The following is an 18615-nucleotide window of genomic DNA, read 5'->3' as shown; positions in this document are numbered from 1 at the left end:
TAGAACTACGCCGCCTTCGACATGACCTGAGTTTAACTCATAGAATCATCTATTACAATGTCCTTCCTGTCAAAGACTACTTCAGCTTCAATCGCAACAATACACGAGCACACAATAGATTTAAGCTTAATGTGAACCGCTCCAATCTTGATTGCAGAAAATATGACTTCAGTAACAGAGTTGTTAATACTTGGAATACACTACCTGACTCTGTGGTCTCTTCCCAAAATCCCCAAAGCTTCAACCAAAAACTGTCTACTATTGATCTCACCCCATTCCTAAGAGGTCTGTAAGGGGCGTGCATAAGAGCACCAACGTGCCTACTGTTCCTGTCCTAATGTTCCCTTTGATATCCAATTTCATATAGTTATTACATACTTATGATTATATTTATGCTTATATATTGTATAGTTATTTCATGCTTATGCTTATATATGCTGTTGTGACAAATAAATAAATAAATAAATAAATAAATATTAGTGAAAACCAAGGCCCCCCTCAGAGTTGGTTTTCACCAGATATGATATTTCCAATAAAGCTGTTCCTTGAAGAATTCACCTGCCTTGGGAGTTTTTGCTTGCAATGGATCTGTTACTTGGAATCCTGGCTTAGGGCTTCCTGCCTGAGCGGGGTGGGTGGGTTGGATTAGAAGACCTCTAAGGTCCCTTCCAACTCCTATGATTCTGTATTCTGCAATCTTGGGATAAGTGGCTATAGCACTGATCCAGTTCTGTTGAAGGATTTCGATCAAGCTGTTTGTTTGCAAATGCACCTGCAGGTTGCATTTGTTGTGACCGAGACCCAAGTAGGTAGTAATAAACTTAGTCCGGGGAAAAACAAACTTTATTCGAACAGCTGGGAATTACTTCATTCTCAGCATCATTCAACTCAAAGTAAAACAAATGCCTCCCAACACAAATTCCTCAGTTATCTCACAAACCGTCCAATTAGGCAAACTGCCAAAGGTCCTTCCTGGCAAACGTCTAGAAGCCACAAAAACAAAGACCATATACGAAGCAAAAGATGAAGCAAAAGACGCAGCTACAACGTTGTTTTCCGGCAAAGCTGAAATGCCGGTGCTGGTCTGTTTTAAGCCTTATGGGAGGGGCCAATCATCTCCTGGCCTTACTCCGAAGTCATCCTCTCTGCTTGAGCTACTCTTGCCTTCTGGCAGCTCTTCTCCTGCGTGCCTTAGGAACAGGCTCCTCCTGTTCCTCTGCCTCACTACTATCAGTCCCTGGAGGCTCTGGAGTCTGCACCTCACTTCCCGATGGCCCTGGTCTCACCTCAGCCTCATCGCTGTCCGACTCCGTTGCCAGCTCCGTAGGCTGCTGACGGACCACAACAGCATCGTACAGATAGTCTTCAACTTACAACACGCAACTGAGCCCAAAATGTATGTTGCAGAGTGAGTTATTCTGTTATTCTGAGTTGCTAAGGGGAATGTTCCCACCTGGTAGATGGGCCCAATGCTAGTTTTTGTGTGAAGCTTCCTATTTATCAAACACTGGCATTAAACCCCCACATCTCCCGAATTCCTCCATAAGCAGAGCCTTTATTTTTTTCTTTGAATCCCTTAAAAAAAAAACCACAACAAACCAGGAAGTATTTGCAAAAAAGAGGGAAACTCTGGGGTTTTTTTTGGGGGGGGCTTTTTAAGCCGAAATACAAAGTACACAAACTGGATCGGTGGAAGCCATCCACTTGCCTCACCTTTGGCCCAGCAATCTGAGCTTTGTTTTCAAAAAATTCCGCAAAGTGTCTTGCAATTAACATTTTAAGAAGTTATTTTATCAATGGCTAGATTAAAAAAATAGGTTGAAGTTTGACGGAGACATTTATAATGTAAGAATTCTTGAAACAAACAAAATATATCACAATATTATTGGTTTGAATTAAGAAAAGGAAAGGAATGATATAAATATCATTAATGTAAAATCTAGCACAATTTATACGAGGCAAGGGAAGAAATATTCAGAGTTAAACGAAAGATCAATCAATTAAAATCGATATTTGGATGCATATCAGATGGTAGAATAACAATCAACCAGCCATCCCAATATTCATAACAATCAACCAGCCATCCCAGTATTCAATCAAGTACCCATCACCCTACCACCCATTCAACCAACCATCTTACCAGCCATTCAACCAACAGCCATCCAACCAACAAACCAAGCAGCCATCCAAGCAGCCATCCAAACAGCCATCCAAACAGCCACCCAACAATCCACCCAACCATCCATCCAAACAACCAAACTACCATCCAACCATCTATACAATCATCTGTTGTACACAACCCCCAACCTACTAACATCCAAAACTAGGTATGCACGCCCCTTACCTCTTCAACACCAATCACTTCAGATCTCAAATGCAAATTGATAAATGCAAGAAGCATAGTCAACAAATTACCTGAATTTATCCTCTTATTAAACAGTGGCACATTTGATATCATTTTTGTTTGTGAAACATGGCTGAACTCATCCCTTCCTGACTCCATTATCTCAAACAAAGAATATCAAGTCTATCGATCAGATCGTGAAAACCAAGAGGTGGTGGAGTGGCTATCTTTACAAAAGTCACTGAATCTAAAAATATCCAAGTAGCACATAAACTCTCTCTTCCTGAAACTATAGTATGCGACCTATCCCTTGACACTACTCTTCGATTCTTACTATGCTACAGAGCCCTGACTATGACATTACCCATGCAAATATGCTAACCTCAATGCTAACATGGGCTACCTCTGCCCATATCCTCTCATCTTCCTGGGTGACCTAAATCTACCTCTCATTAACTGGACAACTAATGAATGTTCAACTGACCCAATCCATACTACACTATACAACGCTGTTACAAACCTAGGTCTTGAACAACTTGTAACTAACAATACAAGACTCAACAACTGCCTTGACCTCATCTTCTGCAACAATTCAAACTCAATTTACGGACTACAAATTAAAGAACCTTTTTCCAACAGTGACCACTGCATGATTGATTTTCGTCTCAATATACGTCCATACTTAAATCGTCATAACAACAGTACTCCCAACTACAACTTCAAAAAAGCCAATTACGACCTTATAAACAACGATCTTTCATTTCTGGACTGGCAAAATCTGTTTGCAACCTGCATAACCGCTGAAGACCACTATAGAGTCTTCCTACTTGAAATCAATAGAGTCATTAAACTATATGTACCACAAATGACTACCATGACCAAGAAAAACAAACTACCCATATCAATAAAAAGCTTCAATCAAAAAAATCCCTCTGGAAAAGAAACAAAAAAGGCTATGTTACAAATTTCAAAAACCGCTACAGAAACATATGCAACCAAATAAAAACTGAATGCACAAATTACCACACCAAGCAAGAAGAGAACCTTCTACGCACAAATTCCAATCGTGCCTTTTATAATTTTGTCAACAATAAACTTAAAGACTCAAGATCCATCCCACCACTAAAAGATTCTAACAACAAAGAATGCAATGATGAAACAGTCAAAGCAAACCTCTTCAACATTTTCTTTGGCTCAGTTTTTGTTAACTCCGATAACACATATCCGACATTCCACAAACGAACCAGCAATGATTATGATGATTTAACTCATATAGATTTCACAGAAGACAATGTTGGAAAAGCTCTTCACAACTTAAAACCATCGCTTTCTATTGGACCCAATGGACTATGTGCATACTTCTTAAAAAAACTTTCCATTAATATAGCAGAACCCCTAAGTATTATCTTTGATAAAGCTTTCATCACCAATTCTCTTCCCAAACTTTGGTCACTAGCCACAGTCATCCCTATCTTCAAAAAAGGAGACCCCAGCTTCGTCGAAAACTACAGACCGATCTCCCTTTGCTGCGTCACCTGCAAAGTTATGGAATCTATCATCAACCAATCCATTACCTCACACTTAGAAACTAACAACCTACTCTCCAACAAACAATTTGGTTTCAGGAAAAAATTATCATGTAACTTACAACTTCTCCACTGCAAAAACATATGGACTTCAAATCTCGATCAAGGCAAATCAATAGATGCAATCTACATAGACTTCTGCAAAGCTTTTGACTCAGTAGTACACGATAAACTTCTCCTAAAACTAACATCCTATGGCATCTCAGGACCCCTCCACAAATGGATATCTGCTTTTCTGTCTAACAGACAACAAGTGGTCAAAATTGGCAATGCTTTATCAAATCCTGTTCCTGTCAAGAGTGGTGTTCCTCAAGGCAGCGTCCTTGGACCAACACTCTTTATACTATACATTAATGATCTTTGTGACCACATCTCAAGTAATTGTGTTCTCTTTGCTGATGATGTCAAACTATTCAACACCACAGACAATACTTCTATCATTCAAAACGACCTTGATCATCTATCAGCTTGGTCTAAAAATTGGCAGCTCCAAATTTCAACCAGCAAATGCTCAGTCTTACATATAGGAAAAAAGAACCCAAAAACTAAGTACATACTAGATGGACATTACCTTACAGATGACCCCCATCCCGTTAAAGACCTTGGAGTTTTCATGTCAAATGATCTAAGTGCCAAAGCCCACTGCAACTACATAGCAAAAAAAGCTCTAAGAGTTGTAAACCTAATTTTGCGTAGCTTCTTTTCCAAAAACACCACACTACTAACCAGAACATATAAAACATTTGCTAGACCAATTCTAGAATACAGCTCGCCTGTTTGGAACCCTCACCACATCTCTGACATCAATACAATTGAACGTGTCCAGAAATATTTTACAAGAAGAGTTCTCCATTCCTCTGAAAACAATAAAATACCCTATCCCACCAGACTTGAAATCCTAGGCTTAGAAAACTTGGAACTCCGTCGCCTTCGACAAGACCTAAGTTTAACTCACAGAATCATCTATTGTAATGTCCTTCCTGTTAAAGACTACTTCAGCTTTAATTGCAATAATACTAGAGCAACTAATAGATTTAAACTTAATGTCAACCGCTTTAATCTAGATTGCAGAAAATATGACTTCTGTAACAGAATCATCAGTGCTTGGAATACTTTACCTGACTCTGTGGTCTCTTCCCATAATCCTAAAAGCTTTAACCAAAAACTTTCTACTATTGACCTCACCCTATTCCTAAGTGTGCCTACCGTTCCTGTCCTATTGTTTTTCTTTTCTTCTTCCTATATATATGCTTATACCTCCTTATATTTACTCATATATGTGTTTATATACTATATAATCTTTTTGTATGATCCTTATGATTTATATTGATATATTGATCATCAATTGTGTTGTAAATGTTGTACCTTGATGAACGTATCTTTTCTTTTCTGTACACTGAGAGCATATGCACCAAGACAAATTCCTCGTATGTCCAATCACACTTGGCCAATAAAAATTCTATTCTATTCTATTCTATTCTACATATATTGTTGTGACAAAATAAATAAATAAATAAATAAATAAATAGAATGTAAATTACATTTTAGGAATATGGTGAAATTGCACAAAAGCTTTGTAAACAACCAACCGACACACTGTCTGTATTTCAATTGAAGATGTTTTTACGTCCGTCTGTCTAGAAAAACGAAAGAAGAAGAAGAAGAAGAAATCGGAGGGACGTTTGTCTGAAAACGGTTTCCTGCTTGAGCAGGGGGTTGGACTAGAAGATCTCCAAGGTTTTTTTTCCCAAGTCTGTTACTCCGCTAAAAATGCCTGGGAAGGTTTTCAGATCCAAAGGCGGCCAAGTTTTTGTTCTTTGTTTTTAGAAAAATATCCTCCCTCCCTCTCTCTCTCTCTCTCTCTCTCTCTCTGTTCTGGGCTTGCCAGGATCTTCCAATCCAATTATGAGCTTGTCACCCCAAAGATGTCAAATGCTTTCATCTAAAACTTTTGCTTTGGGGGATTAAGGCGTTTAAAGTGTGGTGGTGGGGGGGGTGGGCCCTTCTCGTGATGCCTCCTTTCAAAACGCTCAAGCTCAAGCCTCCGTTTCTTTTCCTCTCTTGCACGCAAGTTGCGCGAAGGTGGACACGAGAGAGGGTTCCCCGGGAAGGCTCAGAAAGTCATCCGTGACTCCGGGTTCAAGAGACCCGCAAAAGGTCTGCGTTTCCTAAAAGCCACAGCCAAGAAGCAGCGGCTGCGTAGCGGGAGACCGACATGTTCTGCCCACTAAGATTTTAAGCGGCTTGTTAGGGACGACAGGACCCCACACTCACTAGAACTGATGATGTCATGTAGTTGGGCAATGAAACGACTGCAAGGAAACAACCAAGCTCAGCACCAAGGACCTCACAGTTTTCCCCTCCTCCTCCTCCTCCTCCTCCTCTTCTTCCCTCTCCCTTCTAGCATGGATGATATTACCTAGTTGGTAATGAAATGTCTGCAAGGAAACAACCAAGCTCAGAGAGTACCAAGGATCCCACAGTTCTCCTCCTCCCTCCCTCCCTCCTTCCCTTCTAGCCCTGATGACGTAACCAAGTCCGGTAATAAAATATCTGCAAGAAAACAACCAAGTTATCCCACAGTTCTCCTCTCCCTATTCCCTTCTTCCACTGATGATGTTACCTAGATGGGTAATTAAATGTCTGCAAGAAAACAACCAAGCTCAGAGAGCACCAAAGAGCCCATAGTTGTCGTCGTCCTCCTCCTCCTCCTCCTCCTCCTCTTCCACAAAGAAAACCTGACTTCCTTCTAGCACTGATGATGTTATCTAGTTGGGCGATGAAACGTCTACAAGGAAACAACCAAGCTAAGAGAGCACCAAGGACCCCACAGTACAATTCCAAGTGACGGGCCTTCTCTTCTGTTGGGATAAATGCCAATCATTATCTTGGACTTGAACTCGGTTCAACCGCCAAGGAGTCAGCAGGTTAAGAGATGGGAAGAGGGGAGTCACCATCAACCCAACGGATAAATCCCCCTCTTTGAGTTGACCCATCCCTCAACTGTAATCCGGCGATGAGCGTCTTCCCAGCCTGTGGTGAGTCAAAACAGAAGGCATCTCCTTCGCAGTAAGAACCGTAAGATGGGAAGAAATAAAAAAATGAGGACCTCGGAGATGCCTCTTCCACAGCTGGTGGCATCCGAGAAAGAGATTTTGAGTTGGTCCCATTGGCACAAGATGGTGGGCCTTTCTATTCTCAAAGAGGTTATCATTTCTAAGAGCTCATTTATACCTGCATATTAATATAGGGACATGGCGGCTCAGCGGCTAAGATGCTGAGCTTGTTGATCGGAAGATCGGCAGTTCAGCGGTTCGAATCCCTAGTGCCGCGTAATGGGGTGAGCTCCCGTTACTTGTCCCAGCTTCTGCCAACCTAGCAGTTCGAAAGCATGTAAAAAATGCAAATAGAAAAACAGGGACCACCTTTGGTGGGAAGGGAACAGCGTTCCGTGCGCCTTTGGCGTTGAGTCATGCCGGCCACATGACCACGGAGAGATCTTCGGGCAGCGCTGGCTCTTCGGCTTTGAAACGGAGATAAGCAGCGCCCCCTAGAGTCGGGAACGACTAGAATGTATGTGCGAAGGGGAACCTTAGCATAATTGCCACACAAAGCTGAGCTTTGTCTTCTGTTTTTCTAGCCATGCCTCCACACAGCCTTCTCGTTTCTTCCCTTCCCCTCGCATCCCATTTCCTGTTTCTGAAATTTGTGGTGGATGTTGGAATGAGAAACATCAAGGACGAAAGAAATATTTATGTGTGGAAGATGAAATAACATAATGGCTCGTTCTTCAATATATGTGATAGAGCTCTTTCTCTGCCTTCAGCTGGTAGGTCGATGGCTAAGGGACTGAGGGAGAAACCCCCAGTTTCTGGTTTATTTGTGCTATTTAAAATTTCAGACATAAAGGGCCTTTAAAAACTTCCTGCCTTTTCCCTCTCTTGTTCATCTGAAGATGGCCCGGCTGTACATGAAAATAGTATAATTGGGAGGAGAAAGAAAGGAAGGAAAAGAAGAAAGGAATTGAGAGGGAAAGGAAGGAGGGGGAAAAAGAGAAACAGGGAAGGGAAGGGAAGGGGGAAAATGGGGAGAATAAAGAAGGATGAAATGGAAGAAGGAAGGGATACGGAAAGAAAAGGGGAAGGGACAGAGAGGAAAGGACAGAGAAGGAACGGAGGGAGGGAGGGAGGGAGGAAGGAAAATGAAGGAAGGAAGCAAAGAAAAAAGGAGGGAAGGAAAGGAAGAAAAGAGGAAGGGAAAAGAAGGAAAGGAAGGAAAGAGGAAGGAAAGGAAAGGAAGAAAAGAGGACAGAAAGGAAAAGAAGGAGAAGAAAGGAAGGGAAGGGAAGGGAAAAGCTGAATGAAAGGGCCGGAAAGGGAGAGAAGGAAATAAAAAAGAAACAGTAGAAGAAAACGGGAAGAAAAATAAAAGAAAAAAAGAAGGAAGAGGAGAAGAAAGGGGCCACGGGGAGTGGGAGCTTCTCCCTTCTTTCATGTGTAAAAGAAAAAGGGACCACCTAGAAAGCCAAAGGGGGACCCCCAACCAACACAAGCACAGCGGCGCCTCCATTCCCTTTCCCGTTAGCCGAAGCCGCTCCCGCGACCCCCGCCTCAAACAAGGCAGGCTAGAGGAGGAGTGGGGGGGGGGGGAGATCTCGAAGCCCACCTCCCCCTCCCGTCGCAGGTGATCCGCCCGCCCCGGGGAGGCGGCCAAGAAGGCGACTGGACGGCCGCGCGGGAGAAGCGGAGAACCGGGACGGCCGGGCGGGCAGAGTCGGGGGAGGACGGAGAGGGGAGCCGGGCGGGGGCACCCAGCCACCCAGCCACCCACCCAGCCACCCACCCCGCCAGCCAGCCAGCCAGCCAGCCCGAGCGGATAGGGGCTGAGCCTCCGCTGCCGCCGGCCGCTTCGCCTAGCAGGCAGCGTCCCAACCGGAGAAGCCAGGATGGGCCGTCCCGCCTGCTTGCTTCTGCTGATAGCGGCCGCCCTGAGCTGGTCCTGGGGGGCTCAAGGCCAGGTAACCCCTGGGGGGCGGGCGAAGAAGTTTTTGCCAAGGGTCTCTTGCTCGTTCGCTCGCTCTGTCTCTCTCTGTCTGTCTGTCTCTCTCTTTCTTTCTCTCTTTCTTTCTCTCTGTCTGTCTGTCTCTCTGTTTCTCTGTCTCTCTCCTCTCTCTCTCTTTCTCTCTCTCCCTGTCTGTCTCTCTCTTTCTTTCTCTCTCTCTTTCTTTCTCTCTGTCTGTCTGTCTCTCTCTCTGTCTCTCTGTTTCTCTGTCTCTCTCCTCTCTCTCTCTCTTTCTCTCTCCCTCTCTCTCTGTCTGTCTCTCTCTGTTGCTCTCTGTCTGTCTGTCTCTCTCTCTCTTTCTCCTCTCTCTCTCTCTTTCTCTCTCTCTGTCTGTCTCTCTCTGTCGCTCTCTGTCTCTGTCTGTCTCTCTCTCTCTCTCTCTTTCTCTCTCCTCTCTCTCTCTCCCTCTCTCTCTCTCCCTCTCTCTGTCGCTCTCTGTCTGTCTGTGTGTGTGTGTCTCTCTCTCTCCTCTCTTTCTCTCTCTCTTTCTCTCTCTCCCTCTCTCTCTCTGTCTGTCTGTCTCTCTTTCTTTCTCTCTCCCTGTCTTTCTTTCTCTTTCCTTCTCTCTGTCTCTTTATCTGTCTATCTCTCTCTTTTTTTCTCTTTCTTTCTCTCTCTTTCTCTCTGTCTGTCTGTCTCTCTTTTTCTCTTTCTTTCTCTCTCTCTTTCTCTCTCTCTCGCTCTGTCTGTCTGTCTGTCTGTCTGTCTCTCTCTCTTTCTTTCTCTGTCTGTCTGTCTGTCTCTCTCTCTCTTTCTCTCTCTGTCTGTCTGTCTCTTTCTCTCTTTCTCTCTCTCTCTCTCTCCCCACTTTCGGTCTCTCGCTTCTCTACCTCCGCCCTCCTCTTCTCCTCTTCCTCTAATGCTGCCTTTCACTCCTTTGCAAAAACCCTCCGACGCCGGAGACTCCCCTGTGACTCCCCACCTCCCAAAAAAACCCCAACTTTGCCTCCCCACCCCCACCTTGCATGGGAAGAGCCTCTCCCGCGTCCACCGCGAAAGCCGGGCACCTCTCCAAAGTAGCCGGGCTCGCTGCGTAATTGCGCTTCGCCTTGCCGAGACTTTGGCCGAGCGGGCAGGGAGGGAAGGAATGGGGAGGGTGTCTGCGGGGGGGGGGGAGTTTATCCGGACATGTCGGGGTGGCTTCGGTCTCTCCCCCCCCTCCCCATCTTAATTTCCTGGGGCTCAGTGGAAAGTTGCGGGGGGGGGGAGTGGGAGAGGCAGAGCCGGAGAAGGGGAGGGGGTTTGGATTTCCAAACAGGGTCCATGTGGGTTTCATTGAAAAGGAAAATTAGGGTGGGGGGGGGAAACGGGTGGGGTGTGTGTGAGTAGAGCCATTCGGGGTTGTTTACGATCCTTTGAGCTGGGAGGGAAGGAAAGAGGCGGACAGGGCTTTCTTTGATTTCAAAATCCTCCTCAGGCAGATCTGGGGAAGGGGGCGAGGGCTGCGAGGGGGGTGGGCGTCGGAGCGCGCTTTCCCGGTGCTTGGAAGCCTTCGCTGTACCGTTCAGTCCCCTTGGCCGTGAAATTGTAAGCCACTGGACTAGCCACCTTGAATGAAGTGAATGAAGTCATGAAAAGAGAAAAAGGAAGCAGAGGTGGTTTAGAATTTAGAATAGCAGGGTTGGAAGGGACCCTTGGAGGTCTTCTAGTCCAACCCCCTGCTTAAGGCAGGAACCCCTACACCACTTCAAACGGTTATCCAACATCTTCTTAAAAACTTCCAGTGTTGGAGCATTTACAACTTCTGGAGGCAAGTTGTTCCACTGGTTAATTGTTCTCCGTGTCAGGAAATTTCTCTTTAGTTCTAAGTTGCTTCTCTCCTTGATGAGTTTCCACCCGTTGCTTCTTGTCCTGCCTTCAGGTGCTTTGGAGAATAGCTTGACTCCCTCTTCTTTGTGGCATGGAAGCATGGAAGCAATTAATTTAGCCCCCTGGAATGGCCAAGGGTTGTCAGCTTCCTAGCTTCAGGTCTTGAAAATCCAAATCAGCAGTAGTTCTGAATTTAAATCTCCACTGAGGCATGAAAGCTAGAATGGATTTGGCCCCACAATGTAACCTAACCATTCCTAACTTGAGTTGATATCCTACTGATGGAAAAAAATTCCTACCTAGCACCTTAAAAGAACAGAATAATAGAATTGGAAGGGGCCTTGGAGCTCCTCTAGTCTAGTCCAACCCTCTGCTGGAGCAGGAGACCCAATTCCATTCCAGACAAGTGACTCTCCAGTTTCTTCTTGAAAGCCTCCGGTGATGGAGCATATAATGAGACAGGAAGGGGAAAATAGAGTCAGGTGTAGCCTATTGAGCTTCTTGGAAATAATAAGAACTGGTGGGACAATATAATAGACAAATTAATAAATAATTATTGAAATCATTGGAGGAGGAGGAGGAGGAGGAGGAGGAGGAGGAGAAGGAGAAGGAGAAGGAGAAGGAGAAGGGGAAGGGGAAGAAGGGGAAGGGGAAGGGGAAGAAGAAGAAGAAGAAGAAGAAGAAGAAGAAGAAGAAGAAGAAGAAGAAGAAGAAGAAGAAGAAGAAGAAGAAGAAGAAGAAGAAGAAGAAGAAGAATCTAAAGTGCTCTGGAACTTTAGAATTCAGACAAACAAGCACCTGCCACACAACACTGCAAGTCTGCAACAGTTGTTGTTAAGAAATTACAAAAATACTGGATAGTGGATGTGGCATTAGATGCAGACAGCAGAAGAGAAGAGAATGAACTGGAGTGGGGGGGGAAATCACAAAATACAAAGATGTGCAATCGGAGGAGAACAACTAGGACCAAAGAAAGCAAAGACGGCACCCACAAGTGACAGGCACCCTGGGATGCAATCCCAAAACATCCGGAGCAACCCTTGAACACCCTCAGCATTGACAAAATCCCCGTAAGTCAGTTGCAGAAGGCAGCTTGGCTTGGAACAGCTGACATCCTGAAACAAAAATCTTGACCACCGCCTTTCCATCCAGATCCTCGGGAAAGGCTCAATGGAGGGCGATGAAAACACCAACTCTAGTCTAAACACCTGGCTGGTTGTTTGACCAACCCTAATAACAAAGCATTGTGAACAAAGATGGATTCCCTGCCCCCCCCCCGCCTCCCCCAGCCTTGCTCCTAAGCTTAGTAAAGTATTTGGTTTGGGGGGGGGGAATCCTTCCACTCCGAAACTATGTCCCTCAATTAGCAAAGAATGCAGTTTGATTAATAAAGTCTATGACATTTCAGCGATTAAATCTGGCAGCCAGGCCGGGATCACAGCTTGCTGTATTAGCTCCCTTGCCAGATCAACCCAGCAAATAACAGCAGCCAAATCTATGCAAATAAATAATGCCAAGTGGTTAAAAAAAAACGGGCCCCTTTGGCTTAGAATAGATGTAGCCAACAAAGGCCACCACAATGAGGAAAAATATGGGGGGTGGAAGAGGGAGGTTGGGTCAACTGTGACCAAGAATGACCACTGTATAGGGAAAAAAATAATGCCTTCAGCAAGGCATTGATGTCCAGGATCCACTTAGCAGAGTAGATCTCCAGTTCCTCAGTCTCCTACTTTCACCTCCATAAAGTCTATCGGTTCTTCTCAATTGGGAGACCTTCCAGATGATGGAGACTTTGAACCCCAGATTTGTCAGTAAAGGCTCCGTGATATGGAGACTGAGACATGGAGCTGAACGGATGATATTTTGTGAGTTCATCTGTTTTGGGAAATCCAAGATCGAACGAGAGTTTTGGTACGTGCTGTAAGAGCAGGTGGGTCTACTAAAACTAAAACTAATGTAAGGAACTAATCTAGACAGCAAATCTAGACAGCGTACTAAAAAGCAGAGACGTCACCCTGCCAACCAAAGTGCGTACAGTCAAGGCGATGGTTTCACCAGTTGCAATGGATGGCTGTGAAGGTTGGACCATAAGGAAGGCTGAGCGCCAAAGAATGGAGGCCTTTGAACTCTGGCGCTGGAGAAGACTCCTGCGAGTCCCTTGGACTGCAAGGCGAACAAACAAGCCAGTCCTAGAGATCAACCCTGATTGCTCTTTAGAAGGCCAGATCCTGAAGATGAAACTGAAATACTTTGGCCACCTAATGAGAAGGAAGGACTCCTTGGAGAAGAGCCTAGTGCTGGGAACGATGGAGGGCAAAAGAAGAAGGGGACAGCAGAGAACGAAGTGGCTGGATGGAGTCACCGAAGCAGTCGGTGTGAGCTTAAATGGACTCCAGAGGAGGGTAGAGGACAGGAAGGCCTGGAGGAACGTTGTTCATGGGGTCACGATGGGTCGGACATGACTTCACAACTAACAACAACAAGGAACTAATGTTCATCAAAACTACGGTAATATTCATCAAAACAATGTACAATCAAAAACCCTGGAATTTGGTGGTCCGTAACTTTCTTAAGAGGAAGCAGGGAGGGGGAAATAAAATTATTCCAGGCACCTGGGGAGGTTGAAACCCAGAGGAAGTAATCAGAATGATCTTCTAAGGCCTGGCCTCTTTCGTTTCCCACATGTGGTTTGTGTTGTTGTTTTTTTTTTATCCATATGGCCTTCTGTTGCATGCTCAACATGTGGGAACATCCTGGGGCCTACATGAAAGAAACTCAACTTCACGCTATTCGAAAACAAAGTCAAGTTTCTGTTTTCATCCCAGCATGAGGAGGAGAGGACAGGAGAAGGGAAGGGCAGGAACTGAGCCTTTGAAAAAATGAACACAACTTCCAAAGAGCCTCTCCTAAAAAAATTTCCCCCAAGGATTTGACTTGAACATCGCTCGGAATTTTCTCAGCAGATTCCCGGACTGTTGTTGCGAAGGGGAGAAATCTGCAGGGTTGGGTTTCCTGACGAGAAGACCGCTAAATTGATAAATTTGTAAATGAACGAGAAAGAAACCAATCAAGGAGAGAAGCAACCTAGGACTAAGGAGAAATTTCCTGCCAGCGAGGACAGTGAACCAACCAGTGGAACAGCTTGCCTCCAGACGTTGTGGGTGCTTCAACACTGGACCGTTTGTTTGGGATGATGGAAGGTCTCCTGCTTGAACAGGGGGTTGGACTAAAAGACCTCCAAGGTCCCCTCTGTTATTCTGTTGTTCTGATACAGCAACCCAGCTTTCGCCTTCTTGCTCATTTTGCTTGAGATAGAGAAGGCTGCCTGGATGATAACAAAACATCTATCAAAGATCCAACATCTAAATTGTCCTAGGAGTTGCACTCTCTGCTTTTTTGCCTCCCAAGTCACTAGGAAGTTGCGGCTTCTGCAAGGTATTGATTTAGTATAGGTCAGGAGTCCGCAAACTTGGCTCTTTTAAGACTTATGGACTTCAACTCCCAGAGCTCTGGGAGTTGAAGTCCACAAGTCTTAAAAGAGCCAAGTTTGCAGACCCCTGGTACAGGTACTCCTTGACTTACGATCACAAATAAACACAACATTTCCAAAGTCAGTTGTTCACCGAGCCACAGCAATTGTTAACGTTTCTGGTTTAACAAATGGTTGTTAAGCGAACTTGGCTCTCCCTGTTGACTTCGTCACAAAAAGGGATCACGTGACCCCGGGGCACTGCAACCGTCATAAATATGAACCAGTTGCCAAGCATCTAAATTTTGATCATTGGGGAAGCTACAGTTGGTCGTAAGTGTGGAAAACGGCCATGGGTCACTTTTTTCAGTGTGTGACTTCAAACGGCCACTAAGCAAATGGTCATAAGTCCAGGACTACCTATCAGGAAGCAAGCTGAACGTAAATCGATTTCTCTTCTGCAAGATCGCTCTACCTTAAACCTTGTGCTGTGATCAAGAAGGTAGTGAAGAAATAATCTGGAACTAGCTGTGTTCGGGATTCCAAACTCGCCAGTTGGGACCCTCCCAGCCAGCTTTGGACAACCAAAGTCAATACCGGTAGTCCTTGACTTATGACCCACATCATGCTGTTAAGTGAGACATTTCTTAAGTGAGTTTTAACCCGTTTTACGATCTTTCTAGCCGCGCTTGCCAAGTGAATTCAGTGCCGTTGTTCAATGAGTAACCCGGTAATTAAGTGAATCCCCTGGACTTTGCTTGTCAGACGGTCACAAAAGGGAAATCACGTGACACCCCGGGAGGCTGCGACCGTCGTAAGTATGAGTCAGTTGCCAAGCATCTGAATTTTAACTACGTGACCACGAGGATGCTGCAAATGTGAAAAATGGTCTTATGTCACTTTTTCCAGTGTCCTTTGTAACTTTGTAACAGTCACTAAATGAACTGTTGTCGTCGAGGACTACTGTCAAAGAAGCTGGGTTCGTTTAATGACCGCACGAATCACTTAACAACCGCCGTGATCCGCTTAACAACCATGGCAAAAAAAACCCCACAGCCATGGCTGTTTGAACGACCGCTTTGGTTAGCAGAGGGAATTCTGGCTCCAAATTGAGGTCGTAAATCGAGGACTAGCCGTGTTTGGAACGCTCCGCAATGAAGAGAAAGAGAAAGACGTTTTCACGAGGAAACAACAAGCTGTTTTGTATCCAAGATGGTTGCGAAGAAAGCCGCACCTTTTCCGAATGAGTAAGCCGGCCTTCGTTGACTCACAAACAATTTTCTCTTTCCATGCAATTACCAGACAGACCTTCCTGGCATCTGAAGCTGTAATCAACAAGAGGAAAAAAAAACATGTCAGCTAAGCTCAAGTAATTTGGCGCTATGGGAAAATAATTTCTGGCTAAGCCCAAAGATCAGAAGCAAATTCTGCGTCTTTTTCCTAATAAAGAGACAGCTGCATTGGCCGTACAAAAAAAATCCAGCTGGTTATACAAAGGAAGCCGGGAGAACGCAATGATAATCTACTCTATTGGGTTAGGATTTTTAAAAAATTTAAATCTTGTGGGTTTAATGAGGCTTCCACGCTTTTACGTCAGTGATTATTTCTGCGTAAAAGATTCCAGATATAGAGATGATGGATGTCCATTCAGATGTGGCTGAACATCAGCTTGAAGCAAAGGATCTTGGGAACAGATCTTCAGCAACCTTGGATGGGACACCCCAAGGTGCTGTTTCAGGAGGCAACTGGACTTTCTTGTTTTTTTCCGTTGAAGAGGTTTCGCTTTTCATCCAGGAAGCTTCTTCAGCTCTACAGGAACCATTTGACCCTGAGGACACAGATAAACCTCCAAGTGCTTCAACGACCCTCTAAAAGGATGCAAATGACCAGCTGTTTGCAAGGAGTATAAATCCTTCCATTCCTCACCATCCAGTCAGAGCTGAAGAAGCTTCTTGGATGAGAAGTAAACAAACGTATTCAAAGAAAAAAAACCAGAAAGTCCAGTTGACTCTTGAAAAAGCACCTTTTGAGGCAACCATGACCTGGATGAATCTCTACAGATTCGGATGAGATATATAGAGTATGGGTACCAGACCTGGGGTGTAAAAATCTGCATGATCACAAGATGGCAGCACAGACATGTTGTGGGTGATAACTCTTTGGCTCCATCTTGTGGTCCTTTTGATTTTTCATTTTTTGGGGCAGTTTTCAGGCCATTTTGGGGCTGTTTTCAGGCCATTTTTGGGCCATTTTCAGGCTGTTATTTGGGCTGTTTTCAGGCTGTTTTCAAGACATTTTCAGGCCGTTTTCAAGGCGCTTTTTGGGCTGTTTTCAGGCTGTTTTTGGGCTGTTTTCAGGCTGTTTTTGGGCTGTTTTCAGGCCTTTTTCAGGCCATTTTTGGGCTTTTTTAGGCCATTTTTTGGGCTGTTTTCAGGCCATTTTCAGGATTTTTTGGGCCCTTTTCAGGCCATTTTTGGGCTGTTTTCAGGCCCTTTTCAGGCCGTTTTTGGGCCATTTTGAGGCTGATTTTTGGGCTGTTTTCAGGCCCTTTTCAGGCCATTTTTGGGCTGTTTTCGGGCCCTTTTCAGGCCGTTTTTGGGCCATTTTCAGGCTGTTTTTTGGGCTGTTTTCAGGCCCTTTTCAGGCTTTTTTGGGCCCTTTTCAGGCCATTTTTAGGCCATTTTTGGGGTTGTTTTCAAGCATTTCCAGGCCATTTTTGGGGCTGTTTTTGGCCTTTTTCTGGCGCTGCAGTGCCCGTGAAGACCAGCGCACCAGAAACCAGAAGAGCAGCTAGCAACACCATGTGTGCCCACAGAGAGGGCTCTGTGTGCAACCTCTGGCATGCGTGCCATAGGTTCACCATCACAGATATAGGGTCTCTTGCCTGAGCAGGGGGTTGGACTAGAAGACCTCTGAGTTCCCTTCCAACTCTGTTATTGTATTATTCTCTGGCAAGTTTAATTTCAGACCGAGGGAGGAAGAATCTGCAATATTTTCACATCTGGGCTTATACACAAACTCTGTGTGACTTCTCTGTTCTCTTGCCAAGATCCATTTGTGTTGAAACAGACGAAAAATGACTTAATCCCTTTGTAGTTTTTTTCTTTTTCTTTTAAACCCCCTTTCCTCCACAATTAATGCCAGAGAATGGGTGGTGTTTAGAAGAAAAGTCTTGTTAGTGTATAACTTTGCTCTATCCAAGCGTAGTCGGGGAGCGGGATAGGAAAATATGGGAGGATTTATATCTTTTGGGTCAAGGCTGGAATTCCATGGATGCTTTAGACCAGGGGTCTCCAACCTTGGCAACTTTAAGCCTGGAGGACTTCAACTCCCAGAATTCAGAATTCAGCAAATCCCAGAACTCCCAGAATTCAGCAAAGCTGGCTGGGGCATTCTGGGAGTTGAAGTCCTCTAGGCTTAAAGTTGCCAAGGTTGGAGACCCCTGCTTTAGACTGAAACCTCACCATAAAACCCAGAAGCACTGAGACGTTTCTAAACACTACAGGATGTCCTTGTCTTATAACCAGTGGTGGGATTCAAATCATTTAACAACCGGTTCTCTGCCCTAATGACCAGCTGGGTAGGCATGGCTCGGTGGTCATGTGACCGTGTGTGGGCGAGCCCAACTCAACGTCACTCACATCGATGGGCGCTTCGCCTTAGCTGTTACAATGTAACAAGGCTTAACCCAAGAGGCAGTTTCTGTAAGCAGGGCAATAAAGATTGGGCTAGAAACACCACCAGAATGTTTCCTTCCTGCCTTCCTTACAGGATTAGCCCTGTAAAGTGGGGAAAAAAACCAAATAAGATTTCTTCCAACAACGGGTTCTCCGAACTGCTTAGAAAGTTAACAACCGGTTCTCCCAAATCGGTGCGAACTGGCTGAATCCCACCACTGCTTATAACCATTCATTTAGTGACCATCTAAAGTTACCAAGGCACTCGAATGAGCAATTTAGGACCGATTTTCACACCTACAATAACCTTTGCAGCGTCCCCCATGGTGATGTGATCAAAATTTAGACGCTTGGCTCTAAATTGGCAACTGGCTCACATTTATGATGGGTCGCAGTGTTCCAGGATCATGTGATCCCCTTTTGTGACCTCCTGACAAGCAAAATCAATGGGGAAAAGCCAGATTCCCTTAACGACCTGTATTATTACCTTAACAATTGCAGGGATTCACTCAACAACGGTGGCAAGAAAGGTTGTAAAATGGGGCAAAAACTCAATAACTGTCTCGTTGAACGTCAAAAGCGTTGGGCTCAATTGCGGTTGGATGTCAAGGACTACGTGTATATTTTTATGTTATAGCTTTAATGTAACACAGGGGTCTGCAAACTTGG

At 44.9% G+C, this 18615-nt stretch overlaps 2 protein-coding genes across 4 annotated transcripts in view; one reads left to right on the top strand and one right to left on the bottom strand.

The window, feature by feature from the left end:
* Positions 1-10056, bottom strand: part of GOLGA3 (golgin A3) — a 66590-nt gene extending 56534 nt beyond the window's left edge. Inside the window, exon 1 of the mRNA XM_058158841.1 lies at positions 9952-10056. The gene's annotated coding sequence lies outside the window, so the exon portion shown is untranslated. The remainder of the gene's footprint in view (positions 1-9951) is intronic.
* LOC131185883 (uncharacterized) overlaps positions 6778-18615 on the top strand; it is a 31899-nt gene continuing 20061 nt past the window's right edge. The window contains exon 1 of one of the 3 annotated variants that reach the window (XM_058158857.1): positions 6778-6968. Coding sequence is in view for 2 of the 3 variants with exons in the window: in XM_058158855.1 (XP_058014838.1) it covers positions 8876-8947 (72 nt within the window). In the remaining variant the exon portion in view is untranslated. Of the gene's footprint in view, positions 6969-7693; positions 7760-8723; positions 8948-18615 lie in introns of those variants that run through there. The other 2 variants (XM_058158856.1, XM_058158855.1) reach the window with 2 other exon arrangements.

The sequence above is a fragment of the Ahaetulla prasina genome, chromosome 15 (genome assembly GCF_028640845.1).
Source record: "Ahaetulla prasina isolate Xishuangbanna chromosome 15, ASM2864084v1, whole genome shotgun sequence".
In the NCBI taxonomy this organism is placed as follows: Eukaryota; Metazoa; Chordata; class Lepidosauria; order Squamata; family Colubridae; genus Ahaetulla; species Ahaetulla prasina.
This window is presented reverse-complemented; position numbering and strand designations above follow the sequence as displayed.